Source organism: Oryctolagus cuniculus, chromosome 18 (assembly GCF_964237555.1).
Source record: "Oryctolagus cuniculus chromosome 18, mOryCun1.1, whole genome shotgun sequence".
In the NCBI taxonomy this organism is placed as follows: domain Eukaryota; kingdom Metazoa; phylum Chordata; class Mammalia; order Lagomorpha; family Leporidae; genus Oryctolagus; species Oryctolagus cuniculus.
Genome location: NC_091449.1, coordinates 31995306 through 32022791, shown reverse-complemented (window position 1 = coordinate 32022791; position 27486 = coordinate 31995306). Strand labels below are relative to the sequence as shown.

Here is a 27486-nt window from a genome sequence, read left to right as displayed (position 1 = left end):
TATAATGAAAATTATAAAACATTAAAGAAAGAAATATAAGACAACACACAAAAAAAGGAAAAAATTTTCATGTTCATGGATTTGGAAGTATTAGCATCATCAAAATGTCCTTACTACAGATTCAATGCAATCCCAATCAAAATACCAATGACATTCTTCTCAGATCTAGAAAAAAATGATGCTAAAATTCATAAGGAATACAAGGGACCCCTGATTAGCTAAAGCAACCTTAAACAACACAACCAAAGCCAAAGCCACGAAAATACCAGATTTCAAGATTATAATCAAAACAGCCTGATCCTGGCACAAAAGTAGACATGTAGGCCAAATGGAACAGAATAGAGACTCCAGAAATCAATCCACACATCTACGACCAACTAATCTTTGACAAAAAAAGCTAAAATTAATCCCTGGAGAAAGGACAGTATCTTCAACAAATGGTGCTGAGAAAATTCGATCTCCACATGCATAAATATGAAACAAGACTCCTACCTTACACCTTGTACAAAAATCAACTCAAAATGGATCAAGGATCTACATCCATGACTTGATACCATCAAATTATTACAGGAGAACACTGGAGAAACTCTGCAAGACATTAGCACAGGCAAAGACTTCTTGGAAAAGACCCCAGAAACACAGGCAAACAAAGCCAAAATAGAGAAATGCAATTCTATCAAGCTGAGAAGCCTCTGCACTGCAAAGGAAACACTCAGCAAAGTAAAGCGACACCAACAGAATGGGAGAAGATATTTGCAAACTATGAAACTGATAAAGGATTAATATCCAGAATCTATAAAGAGTTCAAGAAACTCAACAACAAAACAAACCACCCAGTTAAGAAATGGGCCAAGGACTTGAACAGGCTTTTTGCCAAAAAAGGAAATTCAAATGGTCAAGAGACACATGAAAAAATGCTCAGGAATCACATTCCATCATGGAAACAGAAGTCAAAACCACAGTGAGGTTTCACCTCACCTCAGCTGGAAATGTTCTCATACAGAAATCAACAAATAAAAAACAAGGATGTGGGGAAAAGGTACCCTAATTCACTGTTTTGAGAATGTAAACTAGTACAGCCACTGTGGAAGACAGTATTGGAGATACCTCATAAAGCTGAAAACAGATATACCATATGACCTAGCAATTCCACTCCTGGGAATTTACCCAAACAAAATGAAATCTGCAAATGAAAGAGTTATCTGAACCCCCATGTTTATTGCAGCTCAATTCAGAACAGCAAAGATATGGAATCAACCCAAATGTCTATCAATTGATGACTGGATAAAGAAATCATGGTATGTATATATAGTAGGGAATACTACTCAGTCATGAAAAAGAAATGAAATCCTGCCTTTTGCAACAAAATGGATGCACCTGGAAGCCATTATACTTAGTGAAATACACCAGCCCCCAAAAGACCAATACAATATTTTCCTTAATCTGTGGTAACTAACAGAGCACCAAAAAATGTAATGTATAGGAGTGAAACTGACATTTTGAAATTCAATGAATGTTTATAGACCTTGTCTCTATTTCTGTGGAACAGTACTTTTTCTTCTTACTATTTGTTGAACTCTTTACTTAGTGTAGGGCTAATCTTAGAGTATAAAGCAAACTGGAAGCAGATCACTGTAAAAATTAGGACAGGGAATAAAAGAGGAAGAAAGAGAAAGGGTGGGAGCATGGCAGGGGGAAGAAGGAGAGGGTGGGAAGTATCACTATGCTTCTAAATCTGCATATACGAAATATATGACATTTGTTTACCTTAAAAAAAAAAAACAGAAAAACAATGAAGCAATAAACCAAGAAAGAGGAAGGCACTCATGTTCAGGTGAAGATAAAACTGATAGAACATCTCAAGTGACTGTTTTGACAGGAGAATTAGACAGCTGGTGCAATAAATAAGCAAAATAATTACTGACTCAAAAAAGAGTTTAGTTTAGATGTACAAAAAAACAAAAAGATGAACATAGGAAGGAAAAAAATGATAATTGTAGATAATGGGTAGTTTTTACACAGACTAGTCAACTTAGCAGGGAGCTGGGTCAGAAGAGGAGCAGCAGGAATTGAACTGGTGCCCATATGGGATGCCGGCACCACAAGCTGAGGCTTACCTACTGTGCCATGGCACTGGCACCCAAATGGTAACAATTTACCACAAAGGACCGGCATTGTGGTACAGCAGGTTAAGCTGCTGTCTGCAATGCTAACATCCCTTATCTGAGGACCAGTTTGAGTTCTAGCTGCTCTGCTTCTGCTAATGCACCTGGGAAGGCAGCACATCATGGCCCACGTACTTGGGCCCCTTCCACCCATGCGGGAGACTCAGATGGAGTTCCAGGCTCCTGGCTTCATCTTGGCCCAGCCCTGATAGCCATTTGGGGAGCCAATCAGAGGATGGAAGATCTCTTTTTCTATCTCTCCTGTATCTCTCTTTGCCTTTCAAATAAAATAAATCTTTAAAAAAATAGCTTACTGGTTCATTTTTGAAAAGCAATTATATCATCAATATAATTACTTAGTAAGAACTTAATAAAATTCATACTGTAAAATTTGGGGTACCAAAATAATATAGAGGGGGAAAAAAGAAAAAAAAAAGGCAAGCAGTCATCTTCTATGAAAGGGATTCTACAGATCATGCTCAAAACTGAAAACTCAAAAAGCAACAACACAGTCATGTGATTCTGAACATGGAGGTAACCAATGAAGTTACAGAGGTAAAGTGTGGAGGAGGAAGTGGAGAGCTCCAAGAGATGGGATTGCTTGCTGTTTTTGTTTTTGTCTTAAATAACTTTGTAGGATTACTGATCTCAACACAACACACACACATACAACTCTGTTAAACTATTTAACAAAAATAAAAAAGGGAAAAAGAAAAATGAGAAGACTTAGCACAAATCAAAAAAACAATCTCCAGGACATTTTAAGTCAAATTGCTTCAGACTTCAGTCTGTACCAACATGTTTTTCCCTAAGAAAATCTACACCAATGTGCATATGACTTGCATATGATTATTTACTCTCATCCATACTCCTCAGGTGCGATAACAGACAGGGAATTGTTTAAATCTTACCTCGAGCAGAGCTGCTGCAGGATCACCCTGTAGACTTTTCCCTAGTTTGTCAACCTCATCTAACAGGAACACTGGATTGTTAACCCCGACAGTCTTCAAGCCATTGATTATGCGACCAGGCATGCTGCCAACATAGGTGCGCCTACAGAGAGCAAGCAGCGCATTCACAGCAGTCAGACGCCAGGGACAAGAGCAATACCATTCACAAATCAAACTCAGCCCTGCAAAGAAGCCATTTAGCTATTACTGTAACACAGCACCGAAGGACTGTTCAAAACTCCAAAAAGTTTGTGGAAAATGGAATTAAAAGTTTATTTTTATGAAAAGATATTTGAAGTTCACATATAATTTTTTTCATAACACATATTTCCCACAAACTTCAGATCCCACACAAATTTAAAAAGCTACATGATATATCAACAAGTCATCAGACTCAATTTTTATTTTATACTTAATTATGGCTGCACACTGCTCATGATATTCAAAGAGTGCATGTCATTTCTGCTATTTACAGATATGGAAAAAGCACTGTACTTAATTCATACATTTATGGTTCCCACTCTTTGAGATTCCAAAATGTCTAAAGTGCACTAATTTCATTGCCATGTTTATTATGGTATTTCAAAGCATCCTCCCATCTTGACATAACCACCTTGTAACACACTGACATGGCTGCCCTGAAACTGAAGAAAAGAATATCATCCTCCTCTTCATGGACATCGATGCTGGGTTCAAGGGGCCCCTCAGAATGTGGCCAAAAGGATAACAGAAAAGAAACATTTCTGATTTTCAGAGGCACTAAGCTGTTGCTAACTATAGTAAGAGGATCTAGGGTTAAGAGTGTTTACATCAAAATTCCACAATTCTGGCCTTTCAAATAAAACTCTACTGGGTCTGTCTGTACTAACTGGCACAATTAGGTTCAGCCCATTGTTCTGTTGAGTGTAATAATATTAGAGGCTGCAGTCCATATCTGAATAAGAATCATCTGCATAATTACAAGAGATAGAGTGTGGCATGAAATAAAAACAAACATGTTTACCAAACTGAAAAAAGTAACTTTTTTCACAAAGCCTTTATTTTAAAGCCTTTTATGAAACCTTTATTTTTTACAAAATTTTTACTTTAAGGAACAATTATTTGATTTTAATTACAATCTTATTCCCTAAGTCAGGTGCAATGCAAATGCTGTCTGAGGGCGCCTGAGGCTGACTGCCCCCTAGAAAAGCAGCAGCGTTAAGTGGGGCGGCAGCAGCTACCGCACGGCCTGTACAAAGCTGACTCACGGGGCAGGCCTCAGCTCTGCCACATGACTGGCGTAAAGTAGGACAGAATAAATAGAGTGACCTTTGGAAAGACAAGAAAGCTTTTAAAATATCGTGGGAATGCCTTTCATCCAAGGAAGGTGACCAAGGCCCTAGAACCAAAGATAATAAACAACGTCCTGTTATAATACAAAATTAGCACGTTCCAGATTTCAGAATGGGATGCAGGGCAAGATGCAACATTGATAAATTCTTTCAAATCATTTCTCTGGAGAACTTAACAGATTTACCATTACTCTGATTTTTAAGACTGGCAAGGAAAGGAAATTGTTTTTAAATCTCAAAGTTTCTCTGAGGCATTTCTTGCTGTACTAATTGCCTTTCATTTTTCTGATGGATAGACTTCAAAAACCGGTACTGAATTATAACCTAAAGTCATGGAGAGAAAATAATATTCTATGCAGGCACCCTTTAAAGAAGTAAAAACCTAGACCCTAGCCACTGCACACAAGCAATTCTTCCTAAACTTTTCATTGTTCCCCAGAGCCTATGGAATTGGTCCTAACTCCTCTGTCTGGAAGTCAAGGCTCAGCACAATCTAGCCCTACCAGCCTCCTCAGCCTGCAGCCACTACTCTCCTGTTTCATTGACAATTTTCATTAAAAATATTTGTGAATACAGTGCCTGCTTGCTCTTAATTCTCCCGCATGTGTGAATGCCAACAATTCTAAGCAGCTTTTCCTGACCATCTCTCACAAAGTGATCTTTCCAGTAATGTAATACCTACCACATATACCAACTCTACAGTGGATTGGATGCCTACGTATGGGCACCTGCTGTGAAGAGCCAGTGGGCACTGTGCTAACAGACCGGTCTTGTCACAGAGTTGATGCAGGAAATAGAGTGGTCACACTGTTCCTCAGCAGCTCAGTCTCACAGGGACCCAAGGCAGCTTCCTATCACCATTGTTAAGGTTGTACCAGCCCCTGTACACCACTATGGGCTCCTCATCTATACACTGGGATAATAATACTGCCAACCTCATGGATCATATGAGGATTATGAAAGAACACAGGGAAAACCCACACATAGTTAATAGTGCACAGCTTTCCTAAGATGCTATCAGTAACAGCTATCTAATGTCTAATTTTGATTTCCTGGAAAAAGTACCAAAAACCAAACCAAAACAAAAGCAGTATATTTAAATCTGAGTCACATTTCAATTTCTGTCCCATGGAAGCAACTTTTAAAAGTCTTTTTACAGCACCAAGCACATTCAATTTCCTTGGTGTTCCTCAGCCACAGGTGACAAATATGTGCCACCAGTCCAGAGATCAAACCAAGAAAACAATGATTATAACAGCACTGGATGCTACTGATAAGGCCTACAAAGTGATTTTCTATTTTTTTTTAATATTTATTTATTTATTTGAAAGTCAGAGTTACAGAAAGGGAGAAAGAAAGACACACACACACACACACACACACGCACAGAGAGATAGAGAAAGAGAGAGAGATCTTTCATCCACTGGTTCACTCCCCAAATGGTTGCAATCCAGGGCTGGGCCAGGCCAAAGCCAGGAGCCAGGAACGTCTTCCAGGTCCCCCATGTGAGTACAGGGACCCAAGCACTTGGGCCATCTTCCACTGCTTTCCCATGTGCAATAGCAGGGAGCTGGATTAGCAGTGGAGCAGCCAGGACTTGAACCGGCACCCATGTGGGATGTGGGCATTGTAGACACCAGCTTACCCGTGATACCACAGAGCCACCATACAACATGATTTCACATCAAATTAGAGAGAATCCACATTGCAAAAACCGAATTTGTCACCTTTTGAGTCTAAAACAAGGTGGTTCATCTGATTTATTGCCAAGTGACTTGGTCTTCCCCATAAAGTGTATTTTTTTGAAAAATCAGAGGAAATAAAAAAATTATGGATCTAATATCAACTGGTTGGATGACTACTTTATGCAAGGATTTTATACTTACTTTAGCTATAAAAAGAAAAGATCTTTTAGTTTTGCAGAAACGACTCTAGAAATACAGCATTCAATGTCGTATACAATGGGAGGTCTTCAAAAAGTTCATGGGATAGGAATATTATGAAAAAAACTGTGCATTAATTTTCAAAATTATGCATTAACTTCCAAATTTATCTCTTCCATTTTGTCTAAACTTTTCAAAGTACCCTCCTATGAATGTATTCTGATTTTATTCTAATTTTTTTCTATTCAGTTCTGTCTTTTGCCACGTTATAGTAGCATGCAATTCACTGATTGAAGATAAAGAATATGGGGCCAGTGCTGTCGTGTAGTAGGTTAAGCCACTATCTGTGATGTCGACATCCCATAAGGAACATTGGTTCAAGTCCTGGCTGCTCCATTTCCGATCCAGCTCCCTGCTAATGAACCTGGGAAGGCAGAAGATGGCCTAAGTGCTTGGGCCCCTGCACTGAATGTGGGAGACTTAGGTGAAACTCTGGGCTCTTGGCTTCAGCCTGGCACAGCCCCAGCCTTTGTAGCCATTTGGGGGGTGACCAGCAGATGGAAAATCACTGTCTGTAATGCTGCCTTTCAAATAAATGAATAAAAAATAAATCTTAAAAAATATAGAATAAACTTGTGGAATATGCAGATTGAGAAAAATGTAGCGATACACATCTGGTTATTGTTGTTAATCACATTCCTTTGTGAAGCCTACATCATCATAAGTTTTTTAGCAGGTAAGGCTCAACATTTGCATTTCGTGGTCAAGACAGAATCAGAAGCAATGGATACTGACAACTGGCTTTTCTTTTCCCATGACTATACCTACTACCTCACCTTGACTTATAAGCAAAACCTAGAAAACCTACAAAAATAAGTATTTTGTAGCTCACCTAGACAAAATACAGAAAATATAGCTGATATTTTTGGCGAAGAAAATCAATTTTATAGTTTATTTCAATCTGATTAAAATTTGAATTTTGTTTTAAAAAATAGCAATCATTTCTATTTGCTACTTCCTCATGATAACAGTAGTATATGAAAAATAACATGGTATATAATACAGTTGGCAAAGAATATATCACTTCAATAACTTATTTCCATCTGAATGTATTACCTAAAATTTCTCATAGAAGTGAAGAGTTAACTTAAAAATATATTAATATATATTTTTCTTATAACTTGTGCAAGCAAGTCATAGATTCATCACAACTATTCAACCAGCGTATAAGTTTAAACAGAGTCAAAACCATCAATATAGTTGAAGATTTTGTTACAAGTACTTTCCATTTTTCAAACAGTCTGGTTTATGCTTCAAAAAACTGCAGAGAATTACAACATCATCTATTTATAGACCAACAGTAACCAACTGCTTTTCTATTCTTCTCCACACCTAGGCATCCAGAAGGCTGGTCAACCTGTTACTGCTAATGACATGTAAAAATCAGGACTAAGATGCATCTTTCATCTTTTCCAGTATGTACAGAAAGGCAAAGAATGGGCATTTCTTGCCTATCCAATTAAAGGGCTCTTATATGTTATAATGCAAGCCACTGAAATGATACAAAGAATCTGTAATGTAAAAATGGTTATTTTTTTTTTTTTTAATTTTTTGACAGGCAGAGTGGACAGTGAGAGAGAGAGACAGAGAGAAAGGTCTTCCTTTTGCCGTTGGTTCACCCTCCAATGGCTGCTGTGGCCAGTGCGCTATGGCTGGTGTACTGCGCTGATCCGATGGCAGGAGCCAGGTACTTATCCTGGTCTCCCATGGGGTGCAGGGCCCAAGCACTTGGGCCATCCTCCACTGCACTCCTGGGCTACAGCAGAGAGCTGGCCTGGAAGAGGGGCAACCGGGACAGAATCCGGCGCCCCGACTGGGACTAGAACCCAGTGTGCTGGCTCCGCAGGTGGAGGATTAGCCTATTGAGTCGTGGCACCGGCCAAAAATGTTTATATGTTATAATGTTAAATGAAAAGGCAGGATCACAATCCTGCTGCTTAATAAAGAAAAAAAGAGGCATTAAGAGATGCCCAATGGAAAGTCTTGCAGGAAAAGTTAACAGTGGTTATTTCTGTATGGTAGAAAATAATGAGAATTTTTTTATTTATAAAATTTTCTACCAACAGTGGTGTGTATATGTGTGTGTGTGTGGTGTGTGTGTGTGTGTATCTCAAACCAGAACAAGCAATAAGCTCAGAGGAGATCCTAATGATTTCAAAAAGAAAAACAGTCCAAGGAAGTAAGACTGTCACACAGTGTGTATAAACACATCGAACTGTCAGGACTCCAGTAGTCACTCCCAAATCTTTCTAGGATAATTAGAATGGATGAACTCATCTAGAGCACTGCATAACTTCCAAAATATAATCACATTTTCATCTTACTGAATTCAAATAACATTTAGCACTTACTATGTTGAGCTCTGTGCTAAATAAACATTATAAAGCGATACAAAGTAGTATAAGATTAAATCGCCCAAGCATGTATTTTTTGCTGAATATTCCTTATCCAAAAGTCCTGGTACCGGAAGTATTTCAGTTTTTAGATTTTTTTTTTTCAGATTTTGGAATATTTGTATATATACAGTGGGATATATTGGTGATGGGACTCAAGTCTGAACATGAAATCCGTTTGTGTTTCACATACACCTTGTGCATACAGCCTAAAGGTAATTTTATACAGTATTTTTAGTATGCCTTTTTGACTATGACCCATCACATGAGGTCAGATATGGAATTTTCCACTTTTGGCATTATGCTGGTGATCTAAGGTTTTGGATTTTACAGCATTCCAGATATTGAATTTTCACATTAGGGATATGAATCCAGTATTTATGTTTTATCTCTGCAGCTGTTATGTTAGAAATGCCAGTGCCACATACCATTCAACAATTAGAGCACCATAGTGAGTGGTCAGTTTAGAGAAGAGCAAGGTGACTAATCTCATATTAATGGAGGAATAATAGGCTCATTATTCCTATTTAATTTGGGAGCCTAGTCTGAGGTCTTAAAACACACCTGTTTTAGAAAGGCCAGGAAGAGCTACTTGGAACTACAGGCTCTAAGGAGGGCAGTGAGCAAACTGGTATACTATGATTAAAAAATACAGAATGTCTGCAGCTTCAGTTATTTCTTTCTTGTAGGTACTAATAAAACAGCTAACTTATTTATAACTTCTGCCTTTTCAGGTGGCATATGAAAACCACAGCTTGTTTTCCTTCTCATCTTGTTTGAACACCGAGCCAAGGATTCCTTATAATGATATAATTTTATCATCTGAACACAAAGCTGGTAACATACTTCCAAAGAGTTAATATCAGCAGTGACTTGAGATATAACAAGTATCTTTTATCAAAGAACAACTCATGACAAACAATCATGAAAACTGATTTCATAAAACATCCTGAAAGAGGGGTTTTCATCTTATTACTGTGAAGAGACTGAATTGTTTAAATGTAACAGTCACATGTGTGTTTCATCATCTCCCCTACTACATGGTAAGGTCCTTATGGGCAGGATCTGTGTCTGAGTCATCTTTCTATCTCCCATAACATCTTTTTTTTTTTTTTTTTTTTTTTTTTTTTTTGACAGGCAGAGTGGACAGTGAGAGAGAGAGACAGAGAGAAAGGTCTTCCTTTGCCATTGGTTCACCCTCCAATGGCCACTGCGGCCGGTGTGCTGTGGCCGGCGCACCGTGCTGATCCAATGGCAGGAGCCAGGTACTTATCCTGGTCTCCCATGGGGTGCAGGGCCCAAGCACTTGGGCCATCCTCCACTGCACTCCTGGGCCACAGCAGAGAGCTGGCCTGGAAGAGGGGCAACCGGGACAGAATCCGGCGCCCCAACCGGGACTAGAACCTGGTGTGCCGGCACCACAAGGCGGAGGATTAGCCTAGTGAGCCACGGTGCCAGCCTCCCATAGCATCTTGAATGAATATTTCTTGAGTGAAAAAAATGTCATATTTAAATATAAAAATTTAGCCATAAAACCAGATCAAGGGGCCAATCCCCATGGAGATGAGCCCAGTGAGACGTGTTGAGAGGACAGCAGCTGCGGGAGCTGGCACAGGGGCACAAGCACTGCCCACTGCTCCTCGGAGCTGCTCAGAACATAAGCATACACAATGCGCCAACGACGTGCAGGCAGGTGACGACTGTTCTTCTGGTTGAAGATTGACATGTGAACCAACCCTTGCTGCTGCTTCCCTCACATCACTTAACTCTAAATACATATCCACAGTTGTTTCCAAAACGAATTCTCAACTTATTGGCACCTTCCTTCACATAAACAGGTACTTGTAGCAAAAGGCTAGCGTCCCATGCAAGGGAAAACAGGAAAAGAATACACAAAAGCGAGAAAATAAGCAAGGACGGTGACACAGAGCAGCTCTGCTTCTCCTGGGCTATTTTAAGGCTGCAGGACAGTGGTGCCTACTCAGAGGCTGAGGAAAACAAAACTTTTCGTGAACTCTAATTGTGAGCATGTGATCAGTCCTCAAATGCCAAGACCTGGCTCTTTCTCAAATGTCTCAACCACTGCATGGAACTCCACACATTCTCATGGATGCCACTGTGGCTGGGCCCTAATTCTCCAGGGTTTCTCCTCCGTGCCTCTTCACCGTCACTTCATCACCTTGGGAGGAGTGCACACTGGCATTACCTTCTCCCCAGCAGCCCCACCCCACTCCACATGGCTGTCCAAACAGGTTTTCAAAGAAAAATCTCCACCTGGCTTTAATCATTTAGAGAGTGGTAGGCAGTAAGTTCTCAGGCAGCACAAGGGCAGCTGGCTGTAGTGTTCTGACACAGGGACACCAGGGAATACATATCAGCAAGCTAATCTCACACCAAGAAAAAGTTCAGGCACCATTTATTTGGCAATGATCACATCCCCTAAGCAAATCATGCATTTCTAAAAAGGTTATGTTTACAAATCTTTTCAGGTATGGCAATGGTGACATAACCTCCTTCTATAAAATATTCAAAGTAAATTTTTTATTTTCCTTAATCCTCTCTCTTTTTTTTTTTTTTTGACAGATAGAGTTATAGACAGTGAGAGAGAGACAGAGAAAGGTCTTCCTTCCATTGGTTCACTCCCCAAATGGCTGCAACGGCTGGCGCTGCGCCGATCCGAAGCCAGGAGCCAGGTGCTTCCTCCCAGTCTCCCATGCGGGTGCAGGGGCCCAAGCACTTGGGCCATCCCCCAGTGCCTTTCCGGGCCACAGTAGAGAACTGGACTGGAAGAGGAGCAACCAGGACTAGAACCAGGCGCCCATATGGGATGCCGGCGCCACAGGCAGAGGATTAACCAAGTGAGCCATGGCACCGGCCTTTCCTTAATTCTCTTAATATAGTCACACAGAAAAGTACTCTCACTGGAAAAAACTGAACAAATTGTATGTCAGTAAAGATTTAAAAGCCAGAGTTGTTTAAATCCAACAGATTGATAAGATGTGAACAAGAACCATGACATATACTGTTCACCACTTGGCAACAGAAAAACACATTTTTCCAGAATTCTGCCCAGAAATTAAATGATACTGAGAATGGGATTTAGAATTCAATTTAAAAATCTAGTTAAAGCTTTTAAAAAGTCATACTGAAGCTTATAAATATAAACCTGTGCTCCTGAGAATCTGAAATTAAAATAACATTAAGCTAATTTTGAATGAATGTACACTGCATGCCAGGCACTGAGCATGGTTTGCAAGTCCTCCTGAACAGACAATACTGCCAAGGGAAGAAGCAGGGACAAACTGCTTATGTGTCCCGTGTCCCCGACACCAATTCCATGCAACATGAATTCCATAAACACACTCTCTAAATACCATCAAATACTTACACAGCATTAGACCACAGACAAGAAAAGAAATAAACAAAAACAACCAAGGGTGTTAAGTTATGTGAACGAGGAACACACCTCAAAAATCCTACAGCTCAAAGTACAAGATTTAGGCCCTAGACACAGCTTATCCAAGACCGGTCCAAAAGTAGCAACATCAAGTTCCTTACAAAAAGAAACTACAGCCTCTAGTGGCACACTTGAGAATAAAAGAGCCTAGCAACAAAAACCATCTCTTTATAGTCTCAGTTCTCTGATTAGAACTGCTCACTGCTTATTTATTGAAATCTTGGAAAGATTCTTCTTTGATGCACAAGTATTGTAAATGAGCAAATAGAAGAGACCAAAAGTAACCATTTCTCATGGAAAAGTTTCTCAGTTTCCTATTCTCACCTCAAGTCAGAGATCCTTGTGAATAACAAAAACAGAAAATAAGATGTTAATTAAGCTTCAATTCTTTTATAAGTAATTTACCATTCCTACATGTTTACATTTCTTTGTAATTTTTATTTATTGGAAAGGCAGAGAGACAGAGAAAGAGACAGAGATCTTCCATGTGCTGGCTCACTCCTCAAACACCCTCAACAGCCGGGGCTGGGCCAGGCCACACCCAGGAGTCTAGAACTTAATCTGGGCCTCCTATGTGGGTGGCAGGGACCCAACCACGTGAGCCATCACCTACCACCCTCAAGGTGTGCACCATCAGGAAACTGGAATCAGAAGCAGAGTGGGAACTGAAATCCAGGTGCTGTGATATGGAAAGAAGGCACCCCAAGCTGCAGTTTAATCACTGAGCCAAACACTCATCTTTCTACATTTTTAAGTATTCTACATTTAAATGTTCTACGTTTAAAAATGTTCTTTAACATACACTATAGAGATGTATTTTCTCACAACTTAGAGCTGCTATGAAATCCTTAAACAGGAAATACTTCCTAAGGCATCTTCCAATCAGACCAACAGGGGGCTCAGAGAGAACAGACCAATGAAGAGGCAACTCGGATTCTAAGACTGTCAGATCATCACACACAGTTCCTACAGCTTAATGTAGCTTTCACAGAAAATACAAAATGCAAAGGTAAGCCCTAATAATTATGCTAACCTTTCTCAATACTTATGTTCATAATACAAAGCTGCCTTCATAAGACAAAGTTTAAGTTCCAGCAAAACAAACATGTTCTCAGAGATTCCTTACCTCCCATCTGCCCGAACTACTGCCATTATTTTTTAAACCCTAAGAGTTATGGGCCATTATTTATGGAATACTACCGGTCCATGCTGGTGCTGTGGTGTAGCGAGTAAAGCCTGCAGTGCTAGCATCCCATATGGGGGCCAGTCCGAGTCCCGGCTGCTCTGCTTCTGATCCAACTCTGCTTTGCCTGGGAAAGCAGCAGAAGACGGCCCAAGTCCTTGGGCTCCTGCACCTGTACGGGAGGCCTGGAAGAAGCTCCTGGCTCCTGGCTTCAGATTGGTCCAGCTTTAGCCACTGTGACCATTTGGGGAGTGAACCAGCAGATGGAAGACCTCTCTATCTGCCTCTGCCTCTCTGTAACTCTGCCTTTCAAGTAAATAAATAAATCTTTTAAAAAAATCATTACATTCAAACAGAATTCCAAGAAAGCTGAGGCACAGAGTAGCTATCTACTGTCACACCAGAATCAAGGCTGGTGGGTATACCATGACACTCAGAGGCTCTGTGCTAGCCAAGTCTTATAAATACCCTTTCCATTCAAGGTACCACATGGAGACATTTAAGAAAAATACTTGGGGGTGGACATTTAGTACAAGGGTTTAATTGTCACTTGGGACACCTGCATCTAGTACTGGAGTGCCTATGTTAAAGTCCGGCTCTGCGCCCACCCCCAGTTTCTGGCTAATGTGCACCTTGGGAACAGCAGGTGATAACTCAAGTAGATGGGTACCTGCCACCCAAATGGGAGACCCACATTGAGTTCTAGCTCCTACCTTTGACCTGGCCCAGCCTGAGCTGCTGTACACATTCAGGGAATGAACAAAGGGATGGCAGATTCTCTGTTTTTCAAATAAAGAAAAAATTCTCATAGATATGAGCAGTCTTCAAAGAGTTCATGAAAATGAGTATTAAGAAAAAAATCTATGTGTGGACTTCAAAGTTTTTTATACCAAAATAAAAACCTGTAAGTCCATTTTCCATGAACTTTTTGAAGTCCCCTCACATATCCATACGTACATATTCAACTAAAAGGGAAAGACAATCAGAGATCAAACAGAAGAATCCTACCTGTGTCCTCGAATGTCAGACTGGTCACAAACTCCTCCAAGTGCGATCCTGTGGAACTCTCGACCCAGAGTCTTGGCCACTGATCTGCCCACACTTGTTTTACCAACTCCAGGAGGGCCAACAAAGCAAAGAATTGGGCCCTTCAGGTTGTTTTTCAGCTGTCTGACTGCCAAGTATTCCAGCACTCTTTTCTTCAGTTTCTCCATGGCATAATGGTCGTTGTCCAGAAGAATTCGGGCAGCCCGAATGTCTAGGCGGTCTGTCAAACAACCCAACAGAAATAATTTGAGCACATGGAATTTTTAAGTGAAGAATTCCTTTCAAGAGGGAAGAGGCAGAATATTTTTCAAAAAAAGGAGGTGATAAGAACCTGGAGCCTTCCCAGTGAGTCTTCAGTCTTCAGGGAGACCTGCATTTGGTTTGGTCTTTCTGCTTAAGAATTAGTGATTAGGGGCCGGTGCTGAGACCTAGCATGCTAAGCCTTCGCCTGCAGGGCCAATATTCCATATGGGCACCAGTTTGTGTCCTGGCTACTCCTCTTCCAATCCAGCTACCTGCTGATATGCCTGGGAAGGCAGTGGAGACTGGCCAAAGTGCTTGGGCCCCTGCACTCACAGGGGAGAGCAAGAAGAAGCTCCTGGCTCCTGGCTTTGGATCAGCCCAGCTCTGGCTGTTGCAGCCATATGAGAAGTGAACCAACAAGTGGAAGATCTCTATTTCCCCCTCTCTGCAACTCTACCTCTCAGATAAATAAATAAAATCTAAAAAAAAAAAAAAAAAAAAAAAAAATTTAGTGACTACAGAAACACTAGGCAACACTTAATCAAACACGCAATGCTCAGATCATCCGATTTGGAATAATTTCCTGAATATACATTATTTCTCACAAAAACACAATTTCTACATATTTATTTATGTTGGCATTTTTTTCCTTTAAAATATTTTTCTATTATAGTCGTAATATACATTAATTCCAGAAAACCCGACAACACTAATAAAAAAAGAAGAAAATAAGTCATACATAATCTCATATCCCTAAGAAAGTATCACACTTAAATTATGGTATGTGTTATTCTAGGCTGTGTGTACACTTACATACCTTTTTTATTTATTTTTTTTTTTAAGATTGATTTTTTGATTTGAAAGAGTGACAGAGTACAAGGGAGAGACATGCAAAGATCTTCCACTAGTTGGTTCATTCCATGAATGCCCATAACAACCAGGGTTGATCCAGGCCAAAGTCAGGAGTGGAGAATTCCGGTCTGTCATGTGAGTGGCAGGGATGCAGCTACTTGAACTGTCATCCACTACTTCCCCAGGCACATGAACAGGAAGGTGAGGCAGAAGTGGAGAAGCAGGATTTGAACTGGCACTCTTTGATAAGGGGTGGAGGCGTCACAAACAGTAGCTTACCTGGTTGTGCCACAATGACCACCTCAACATTAACTAGTTTAAGACAGGGTTTTACGGACTTTCAAATGTAAGAATTTTTTCACTATTATATAGCAGACAATTTTCAATGTGACATGTATTTTTAGGTGACATTTTATGGCTACCTAATATTTCATGATTTAATCTGCCATATTCATTTTAAAAATCCCCTATTGCTGAACATTTAGGTTGTTTACCATCTTCACAATTACAAAGAAAGCTTCGAGGGCAGGCATTTCGCCCAGTGGTTAGGACACCCATGTCCCACACTGCAGTGCCTGGGTTCAATGCCCACCTCTGGCTTGCGACTCTGGTTTCCTATTAATACAGACCTTGGGAGGCAGCTGTGACAACTCACCCACACAGCAGACCTGGAGTGAGTTTTTGGCTCCTAGTTCTGGCCCCTCACCACACCTGTTGTGGGCCTGTGGGGAGCACACCAGTAGATGGGAGTATACTGTCTCTCTGTATATTTTTTTAAAAAAAGAGTATTTCATAATATATATATATCCTTATAAATCAATCTCTACATCTAGTTTTCCTTCAGTTGATCTTCCACAAACAGAAGTGGTAGGCAAAAATTAAAAACAGACATTTGCCATTCAGAAAAGTTGCATTGATTCAAGTCTCTCAGAGGAATATGTGCTAGGCTTTGTTTCTAGGCCTAAGCTTTCATCAAGTTTAACTAATATGCTTTAACACAAAGTACTCAGGTTAAATATGAGCTCCCAGGAGTCAGGATGAAGTCATCGCTAGGCGGCTGCCAGGAAATCGCACTGCCACAGGATCCCACTGAGGGTGGAAAAGGAGGAGGAAGGGAGCAGCACGCTCAAGTCTACCCTCCCCACCAGTTATCTGAAATGTGGCATGCATTCTTCCTAAAGGGAAAGAAATGGACTTAGATGTCAGTTTGGCTGCCAAGTTAGTCCATAAAAAACTAGCTGAGCAATTATATATATGTATATATAATGTAATTATAATGTTATTGATTTTATTAGAGTCCTGGGTGGGTGATTTTGAAAGAGAAGAATAAAATTTTCCTGGCTTCAGAACCCAACCAATTATATAAATAAATAAAAGAAAGTTTCATACTTGTTTCACTAATGTCAACCTTGACTCTAAAATCTATCACAGTAAACAGCAAACCTTCAGACCGATCTCATTTTAAATAGTTCTGAATATCTGGCTGGTGCCGTGGCTCACTAGGCTAATCCTCCGCCTTGCGGCGCCGGCACACCGGGTTCTAGTCCCGGTCGGGCGCCGGATTCTGTCCCGGTTGCCCCTCTTCCAGGCCAGCTCTCTGCTGTGGCCAGGGAGTGCAGTGGAGGATGGCCCAAGTGCTTGGGCCCTGCACCCCATGGGAGACCAGGAGAAGCACTTGGCTCCTGGCTTCAGATCAGCGCGGCACACCAGCCACACAGCACGCCGGCCGCAGCGGCCATTGTGGAGTGAACCAACGGAAAAGGAGATCTTTCTCTCTGTCTCTCTCTCTCACTGTCCACTCTGCCTGTCAAAACAAAAATATTTCTGAATATGAAAATGCTAGTCCCACTAGAATTTATTCTAGTTTCACAAAGATGATCCAATGTTTCTTAGGTTATCAATAAACTCATTATATTACCACGTCTAAGGAGAGAAACCTTCCATCAAAATATCATTCTGTGACTAAAAAGCACTTGTCATAACACATCACCCATTCCTGATTAACACATTTAGTAAGTTGATAATAGAATTTTAGGCAATTTTATTCTAGAAAAGACCAAAAACTGTGTGAAAGAATTTCATCCAAGAAATATATGCCAAGTAAACACAATTTTAGAACTTCTCTCCATTCCATCTTCTTTTTTTTTTTTTTAAGATTTATTTATTTATTTGAAAGGCAGAGTTACAGAGAGAGAAAAAGGGAGAGAGAGAGAGTCTTTCATTCACTGGTTCACTCCCCAAATGGCCCCAATAACCAGAGCAGCGGTGGGGGGGATACAAAGCCAGGAACCAGGAGCCTCTTCCAGGTCTCTCACAGGTGCAAGAGCTCAAGTACCTGGGCCATCTTCTGCTTTTCCAGGCACGTTAGCAGGGAGCTGCATTGGAAGTGGAGCAGCCAGGACTCAAATCCGTGCTCATATGAGATGCTGGTGCTGTGGGTGGCAGCTTAACCAGCTATGTCACAGCACTGGTCTCCCTCTCAATTTTTCAACAAAGGTGGCTGGCGCCGAGGCTCAATAGGCTAATCCTCCACCTGTGGTGGAGGTTCTAGTCCCAGTTGCGGCGCCGGATTCTGTCCCGGTTGTTCCTCTTCCAGGCCAGCTCTCTGCTGTGGCACAGGAGTGCAGTGGAGGATGGCCCAAGTCTTTGGGCCCTGCACCCGCGTGGGAGACCAGGAGAAGCACCTGGCTTCGGATCAGCGTGGTGTACCGGCCGCAGCGGCCATTGAGGGGTGAACCAATGGAAAAAGGAAGACCTTTCTCTCTCTCTCTCACTGTCCACTCTGTCAAAAAAAAAAAAAAAAAACCACACACACACAAATGTAATTCCTATACTACATGTACTGTTTTCTTCCTTTTCTATAGAGGATATATTTTTCTGATTATTCTTTGATCCGGGATGCATGCTTCCTATTTTGAATATTACTTCTTACAACAGCTTAAAACATACTTGAATATAAATTTCTCTGTTTACACCTGGAAGACTAAAATGGTATCTATCGGCTCCTCTTATTTAAGCTGGAAAAATCAGCAAACTTATTTTCTCCAACTCTTTCTTTTCTGCTTTTGATATATCTCAGATGTCTACTTAATTAGGTAGCCTTATCTTCTAAGAATTATGAATGACATTTTCACAATATTCTAACCAGGCATAAATTATTTAGACCTAATTCTATACAGAAGTAGTTTAGGAGCTCAATGTGATTCCTTTTATACCACAACTAACTCATCTTCTGTTCTTTGTTGAAATGCTAAACAATGCAAAGTATTTTCATGATGGAGATGTGGGATCCACACACCTCCAATGCTGCCACACATGGACAGTTTCTGAGAGTCCCATGAAATGTTTCCCTTCATCTAGAAGGCAGCATTTTGTCATGACATGGAAACATGAAATATGTTTTCACTCTTAAGACAATGGGTGTTACAGATTTATACCTATGTCAAAGCATCAAAATGTGCATATTACATATGTAGTTGACTGTATATCAATTACATCTCAAAAAAGCTGCAAGACAAAGTGAAAAAATTGTAAGTATTGAGAGATAGTTTAAAAATGTGCAGAGTGCTATCTCAGAAAAGAGAGAGAAAACGGCAGAGGAAACTCTACATATCAGAGGGACACTGTGGATCAACATGGAGGGTGTGGATGCATGCAACTCTGGATCGCAGCAGCCGAGAGCCTCAGCGCCAGCTTTGGAGAGTGAGGTGAGACAAGACTGCAGCAGCCCAAGCCATTGACAATCAAGCTGCGGGAAGATGCTGGCATGAATCTGGCTTGGAACCCTGTGGGGTACAGTATACCTACCAACCTAGAGGGGAAAGGAGGGGGGCATGTTTCTCTCTCCCCAACCACCTGGCACCAGTGTCCCGTAACTAGCCGAGAGTGGGCGGGCGCCATTTTGGACATACATAACAGCTGCACCAGCTTGTGTCTGCACCCCTAGCAACCAGCCAAGAGGAGACACCTGAGTCTGGCTGGGAGCACTGACAGAGGGCTGGGTGCTCATGACTTGTGTGCTGGGACTGTCAAAACACTGTGGTTGCATGTGAGGGTGCAGGGTGTGGCTGGGTCTCTGGGTAGACGTCTTGGGTGGCTCCACACGCTTGGGGCTGATTCCCTGGTGAGGGTCATTGCTGTGGGATCTGTGCCCACACCAAAGACTGCACAGATCCTCTGTGTGGTTGTTGTGGCAGCACAGATGAGTACTGTACCCCCTGGAGCTAGCACGTAGGAATTGGCCTCCTTGGAGGAGAGGTGGGCATGAGACTACACCAACGGAGCTGAACAAATCTTTACTCTCCACTCTGATTAAAAAAAGAGAGAGATTTACAACACCCAATTTGCGTGTCACCTTGGACACTCCCCTCACCCTGCAGCACTGAACAGAGCTCCCTGACCACATCCAGCACATGCAGACACTCTACTGTGCCATAGTCCAAAGATAAAAAGAGGCATAGTCCAAAGATAAAAGCCATTACAGGGGGAAAACAACAACAATTATCTCCACAACTGCCCAAAAATAAACACAGCAATTCAAGAAACAAGAATAAGGAAGATAACATGAAGCCCCAAAGGAACACAACAACACTTCAACACTAGAATATGAAAATGAAGGCATTGAAGAAATGCTAGAAACAGAATTCAAAAAATTGATAGTAAGATTAATTAGAAGCAATCAGAAGCAAATCTACAAACTAAAGGAATCCAGACATGGCATGAAAGAAAATTTTTCTCATGAAATTGAGATTTTAAAGGGAGATCAAAACAAAATACTGGAAATGAAGAATTCAATAGAACAAATTAAAAATGCAATGGAAAGCCTTAACAACAAAATTGGTGCGGCAGAAGAAAGAATATTCAAGTTAGATGACAAATGTCTGGAAATTTTACAGTCAGACCAAAAAACAGAAGAAATCAGAAAACTAAAAAAACTGTGTTGGAGATATATGGTATACTATCAAATGACCCCCACATACGGTCTTAAGAGTTCCTCAAAGTCTGGAAAGAGAGAAAGAATTAGAAAGCCTTTTCAGTGAAATAATTATAGGAAACTTCCCTAATTTGGAGAAAGAAAGGGATATCCAAGCACAAGAAACTCTAGAACTCCTAATAGACATGACCAGAAAAGATCTTAACCACGACACATTATAGTCAAATTTTCCACAGTAAAACATATAGAAAAGATTCTAAAATGTGCATGAGAGGGGCTGGTGCTATGGCGTAGCGGGTAAAGCTGCTGCCCGTAGTGCTGGCATCCCATATGGGTGCCAGTTAAAGTCCTGGCTGCTCTACTTCCAATCCAGCTCTCTGTTATGGCCTGGGAAAGCAGTACAAGCTGGCTCAATGCCTTGGGCCCCTGTATACTCCGTGGGAGACCTGGAAGAAGCTCCTGGCTTGGGATCAACGCAGTTCTGGCTGTTGCGGCCAACTGAGTGAACCAATGGATGGAAAAACCTCTCTCTCTCTCTCTCTCTCTCTCTCTGCCTCTCCTTCTCTCTGTGTAACTCTGACTTTTAATTAAATAAATAAATCTTTTAAAGAAAAGTGTGCACGAGAGAAATGTCAGATTACTTCCAGTGGATCTCCAATTAGACTCACAGCTGACTTCTCATTGGAACCCTACAGGCTAGTAGAGAATGGCGAGAAATATTCCAAGTCTTAAGAGAAAAAAATGTTAATCTAGAATACTGAACTCTGCAAAGTTCGCATTTATGAATGAAGGTAATATAAAGACCTTTTATAACAAACAGAAATTGAAAGAATATGTCCAGCATTACAAAAGATGCTTAAGGATATACTACACACAGAAACATAGTCATCATTATGAAAGAAGGTGAAGACAAAAATTCTCCTATTAAAAGTACAAAGGAAATCCAAAGTAAACAATAGGAATATTTACGGAAAATGGACATGTTGTTATGGACAAGTTGTTACTTATCAATAGTCACCTTGAATGTAAATGGCCTCAACTCTGCAATTAAAAGATACAGACTATCTTTTTATCCAATCACATCATAGCAACTAGCTATATGCATTACTAAGCACACTGAACGGTTCTATCCAGATGGGGGTGGGGGCTATTTTTAACCCGAATACTTTACCCCACATAATTTAACACAAATATGCTTCATCCTGGGCCCTCTTTCAGATTATATAAACAAACATTCACAATGGTCCTCTGTAGGTTAATAGGCTTTTTTTTTTTTTTTTTTGGACAGGCAGAGTGGACAGTGAGAGAGAGAGACAGAGAGAAAGGTCTTCCTTTTCCATTGGTTCACCCCTCAATGGCCGCTGCAGCCAGCACACCGCGCTGATCTGAAGCCAGGAGCCAGGTGCTTCTCCTGGTCTCCCATGTGGGTGCAGGGCCCAAAGACTTGGGCCATCCTCCACTGCACTCCTGTGCCACAGCAGAGAGCTGGACTGGAAGAGGAGTAACCGGGACAGAATCTGGTACCCAACCAGGACTAGAACCCGGTATGCTGGCGCTGCAGGTGGAGGATTAGCCTATTGAGCCACAGCACCAGCCACATTTTTTTTTTTTTTAATACTCAAATTTAACATCATGAAACCTGGTATGTGTGGCACATTTTCTGTGGGGCTTAAATAGTTATCTTAGGACAAACATTTTTAAAATCTCTAGCATTTTTTTAAATGTAAAAAATTTGCAAATTTCATTTCTGACAAGGTGTTAATATTCAAAATACAAGGAATATACAACTCAATAGCAAGAAATCACTTAGTTCAAGTGAAAAATGAGCAAAGGACCTAATTAGAGATTTCTGCAATGAAGACACACAGATGGCCAACAGCTATAAGAAGGGGTACTCAACATCATAATCATCACAGAAATGCAAACCAAAACTAAACCACCATTATGATGGCTGTGATTACATAAAGAAAGGATAACAAGTGATGGTGAGGATGTGGAAAACAAAACCCTTATACACTGGCTGTTGGAATGCAAATTGGCATAGTCCATTTTATTTTTAAAAAAATATTTATTTATTTTGAAAGAGTTACATATATAGAGAGAGATATCAGATCTGCTGGTTGACTCCCCAGATAGATGTGATGGCCAAGGCTGGCCCAGGGTGAAGCCAGGAGCCAGGAGCTTCATGTGAGTCTCCCACACAGGTGGCAAGGACCCAAACAATTGGGCCATTTTTCATTGCTTTTTCTAGGGCATCAGCAGGAAGCTAGATCGGAAACGGAGCAGCCGGGACAGGAACCGGTACCCATAGGGGATACAGGAGTCAGGCAATGGCTGTACCTGCCATGCCATAATGCCAGCCCTGGAACAGCTCAATTTTCAACAACATGAAGATTAATCAAAAAATTTAAAATAGAGGCATAGAGACATCTGGCATAGTAGTTGTCACTTGGGACATCTGTATCCTATATCACAGTGCGTGGGTTCAAGGCCAATCTCTGCCCCTGATTCCAGCTTCCTGCTAACATATACCCTGGCAGCAGGTAATGGCTCAAGTGGATGAGTCCCTGCCACCTATGTGGAAGACCTGGATTGAGTTCCTGACTCCTGGCATCAGAGTTAAGCAAAGGATGGGAGAAGTCTGTCTCTCTCTGTGTGTGTCTGTCTTTCAAATAAACACACAAACTTTTTAAAAATTAAAATGAGACTTACCATATGATCTGGCAATTCCACTTCAGTGTATAAGGCTGAAAGAATTGAAATCAGGATCTCAAAAAGATACATGAACTCCCATGTCCACTACAGCATTATTAGCAACAGCCAAGAATGGATACAACCTCAATGTCTGCTGACAAATGAATAACGAAAATGTGTGGGGTGTGTGTGTGTGTATTATGCAGCTCGCACTTTGTGACAACGTGGGTGAGGGTATTATGCTAAATAAAATAAGCCAGACACACTTATAGTCGAATGTAAAACAGTCAAACTGATACAGAAGAAAACAGAGGGCTGGCGCTGTGGCGCAGTGGGTTAACAACCTGGCCTGATGTGCCGGGATCCCATATGGGCGCCGGTTCTAGTCCCAGCTGCCCCTCTTCCCATCCAGCTCTCTGCTATGGCCTGGGAAAGCAGTAGAAGATGGCCCAAGTGCTTGGGCCCCTGTACCCTCGTGGGAGACCCGAAGAAGCTTCTGGCTCCTGGCTTCAGAGCGGCGCAGCTTCATCCATTGCGGCCATTTGGGGAGTGAACCAACGGACGGAAGATCTCTCTCTCTGCCTCTACTCTCTCTGTGTAACTCTTTCAAATAAATAAATAAATCTTAAAAAAAAAAAAAGGCCGGCATCATGGCTCACTTGGCTAATCCTCCACCTGCAGGGCTGGCACCTGGGGTTCTAGTCCCAGTTGGGGTACTGGGTACTAGTCCCAGTTGCTCCTCTTCCAGTCCAGCTCTCTGCTGTGGCCGGGAGGGCAGAGGAAGATGACCCAAGTGCTTGGGTCCCTGCACCCGCATGGGAGACCGGGACGAAGTACTGGGCTCCTGGTTTCGGATTGGTGCAGCGCCGGCCATGGCGGCCATTAGGGGAGTGAACCAACAGAAGGAAGACCTTTCTCTCTGTCTCTCTCTCACTGTCTATAACTCTACCTGTCAAATAAAAAAAAAAAAAAAAAGAAGAAGAAGAAGAAAAAGAAACAGAATAATGGCTTCCAGGGACTGAAAGAAATGGAGAGATTATAAAAAGAGATTTATACAAGGTAAATAAGCTATGGAGAAGTACTATATTGCATACTGTCTATAGCTAACAATAGTGTTTTGCATTTTCAGCGTATATCTTAAGTATATCTTACCACCAGCAACACTGCACAAACAAAAAAGTCATTAATAACAATAAAAGGTGTGGAAGGTGATGGGAGGTGTTCATGACCCTCATGGTGGAGACAGCTTCTGGAGTGTAAAACTCATTGTATTGTAATCATTAAATATGTACATATGTTCATATGCCAGTAATACCTCAATAAAATGATTTTTAAAACTATTACTAAAAACTAATGTAACAGTAAGATAATCAATATAAAATTTGAAATGAGAATTTATATGACCTTTCTGAGTGACAATTTGACTGCAAAAAGGTGTGATTTTGTTGGCTCACCAGTAGTACTTTTATTCCAAGGAAGTTCCACCATAAGTTCCAAATAATTTCTAGTTAGAGCATATTCTGGCATTGACTGAGGCATTTTTTTGAGCCTGTGGAGAAAAAGTACACAGCAAATGTGGTAAAGAACACACATTCTGTAACAGAATAATTAAATACATCTTCCTTTCTTAGCTAGATATATTATGCATACAAGGTACTTCAAAAAGTTCATGGAAAATGGAATTAAATGATGTTCATTTTGGTGTAAAAAATGTGAAATCCATGCAATTGCCACAAGCTTCTTGAAGTTAGCTCCTATTTGGTTAAATAAATCTGAAAAAGCTTTGAAACATCTGATTAATAAAAAGTCTACAAGGTTTTATAATATATTTATTTTGCTTGTAATGCATTTATTTTGTTATAATAAAGATAACTACAAACTGGGGAAGTGGGAGACGCAGAGAGAGGATCTCAAGTTAACACGCATCTGCTGATTTACTTACCACAGTAAGATTCAGGTGCCTAACTATGCATAACATAATTATTACATATTTTTGTATCAGAGATGAGGTCTGGTCCTAAAAGCAAACTAACATCAGATATGTCATAAAAAATGCAACTTCTATAATACAAGGCACTGCTTAACGAAGTGTTCTGCACATAACAAATATTCTACATTTACTAACCAATGTCAGAATTAGCATAAAATACTCCTTGGAGTGGGCATTTGGTTTAAAAGTTAAGACAAGCATTAATACACCTTTATACCACATAGAAATACCTGGTTTTGATTACAAGTTCCAGCTCCTAACTCCAACTTCCTACTAACGGAGACCCTGGGAGGCAGCCATAATGGCTCAAATAATTAGCTTCCTACCATTCACGGGGCAGACCTGACTTGGGCCTGGACATGATGGCCATCTGGGGAGTGAACCAGCAGATGGGAGAATGTTCACTCACTCTCTCCTCTGTCCCTCAAAAATAAACATAAATAAATATAAATAAACATTTCCTGATGCTCTTAACTGTGAACCTCAGGAAGTCAAACTATTAACCATGCAAGCAGATTCATCATAATTTACTAATATATGCAATACAGTTCTAAAGTCAAAAGTATGCAAAGGAAAAAATGGCTTTGTATTTATCCCTGAGGTTGTTCAGAAAATACAATCAATCCATACATCCTGTTCGGTCATTCAGATTTATCTGTACTTTGTACAAAAAGAAATCCATAATGCCTCCCCTCTGGAGTTTAAATCCAAAGAATTAAACAGTGATATGTAAAGAACACAGTGAACAAACATGTCTAAACAAAGTATGATCCATTTTTTCACACAATGAAAAGGCAGTCACAAGACTTATAACTTTTTTTTAAAGATTTATTTTATTTATTTGAAAGGCCGATTTATAGAGAGAGAGAGGAAGAGACAGAGGGAGAGAGGTCTTCCATCTGCTGGTTCACTCCCCAAATGGTCGCAACAGCCAGGGCTGGGCCAAGCTGAAGCCAGGAACTTCTTTCAGGTCTGCCATGTGGGTGCAGGGGCCCAAGCACTTGGGCCACCCTCCACTGCTTTCCCAGGCTCAGTAGCAGGGAGCTGGATTGGAAGTGGAGCAGTGGAGACTCAAATCGGCGCCCATATGGGATGCCGACACTGCAGGAGGTGGCTTGCCACAGCACTGGCCCCCAGCATTAGAACATCTGATAGCCCACTGCAGGCAGAAGAACTGGATCACTTATCTTCAGTATTTGAGAAAAAGGTTACTGAAAGTGTTATTAATTTAAAAGTACTAAGAATGTTTTAAGAATTAGATTCTGGTTGAGGAATAGAGAAGGAAAGGAACACATTCCACAGAACAAAGAAGGCGAGAATTAGGCAAGCCATAAAAGATTTAGCTATGTAAATATTAAGATCAGAGAATATGAAACAGATGACTCAGTTTCCAGTTTGTGATCAAATTTTCATGACCAAAATTTTACCACTACTAAGCAAAATGAAAGCACTAACTAATGAAAGCCCTCTATAACTTGCCTTTTTATCTCTTTGACACAGACTTTATGGGCCTGCTCTGGCATACTGGATGTTCGTATCTTTTTCTCTAGCATGACAATATCATCATTGTCCTCATCCTCGTCCTCATCTTCTAAAGTACCTGGGATGTGTGTAATCCTCCTAATAGGGCGTATTGCCACCACCTAAAGCAGAAAGCAGAAGAGCAAAATCACATCAAAATAAATTGGACATGAAGTACCCCCCTATCCACAAAGTTACAATTGATGCTGAATACACTTTTTCATAGCTACAGTGTTCATCTTTAGTTATTCAAGCTCAGAACAAAGAGGTAGCAGAATTTTATAAGTAGACCAACATAAGGTGGGCTTAATTTTCAGTAACATTTGCATGAGAAAAAAAAAATTCAAGGAACTGGTACTAAAAATAATTAAAACACCTACCTTCCTTTGAGCTACCATGATAGTCACTACCTTTTTTTTTTTTTTTTTTTTTTTTTAAGGTTTGTTTATGCTATTTGATGGGCAGAGGGCAGAGTTAGAAAGAAAGAAAGAGAGAGAGAGAGAGATGTTCTATTCTCTGGTTCACACCCCAGATGGCAGCAACTGTCAGGGCTGGGCTAGACTGCAGCCAGAAGCCAGACACTTGGGCCATCTTCCACTGTTTTTCCCAGGCCATGAGCAGAGAGCAGAATAGGAAGTGGATCAGCTGGGACTCAAACCAGTGCCCATATGTGATGCTGGTGTCACAGGCTGTGGCTTCACCCACTGTGCCACAATGCTGGCCCCAGCCACTAATTTCTTGATACACACTATTAGTTACCATTTGGTGGCTGGATAGATTCTTT

At 40.9% G+C, this 27486-nt stretch overlaps 1 protein-coding gene across 2 annotated transcripts in view; it reads right to left on the bottom strand.

Annotated features, from left to right (window-relative positions):
• Window positions 1-27486, bottom strand: part of LONP2 (lon peptidase 2, peroxisomal) — a 108259-nt gene that overhangs the window by 65691 nt on the left and 15082 nt on the right. For both annotated transcript variants that reach the window (XM_002721344.5, XM_017350875.3), the window contains 4 exons: window positions 26661-26824; window positions 24646-24740; window positions 14431-14689; window positions 3077-3218 (listed from right to left, as the gene is read on the bottom strand). In XM_002721344.5, the coding sequence (XP_002721390.2) occupies window positions 3077-3218; window positions 14431-14689; window positions 24646-24740; window positions 26661-26824 (660 nt within the window). The remainder of the gene's footprint in view (window positions 1-3076; window positions 3219-14430; window positions 14690-24645; window positions 24741-26660; window positions 26825-27486) is intronic.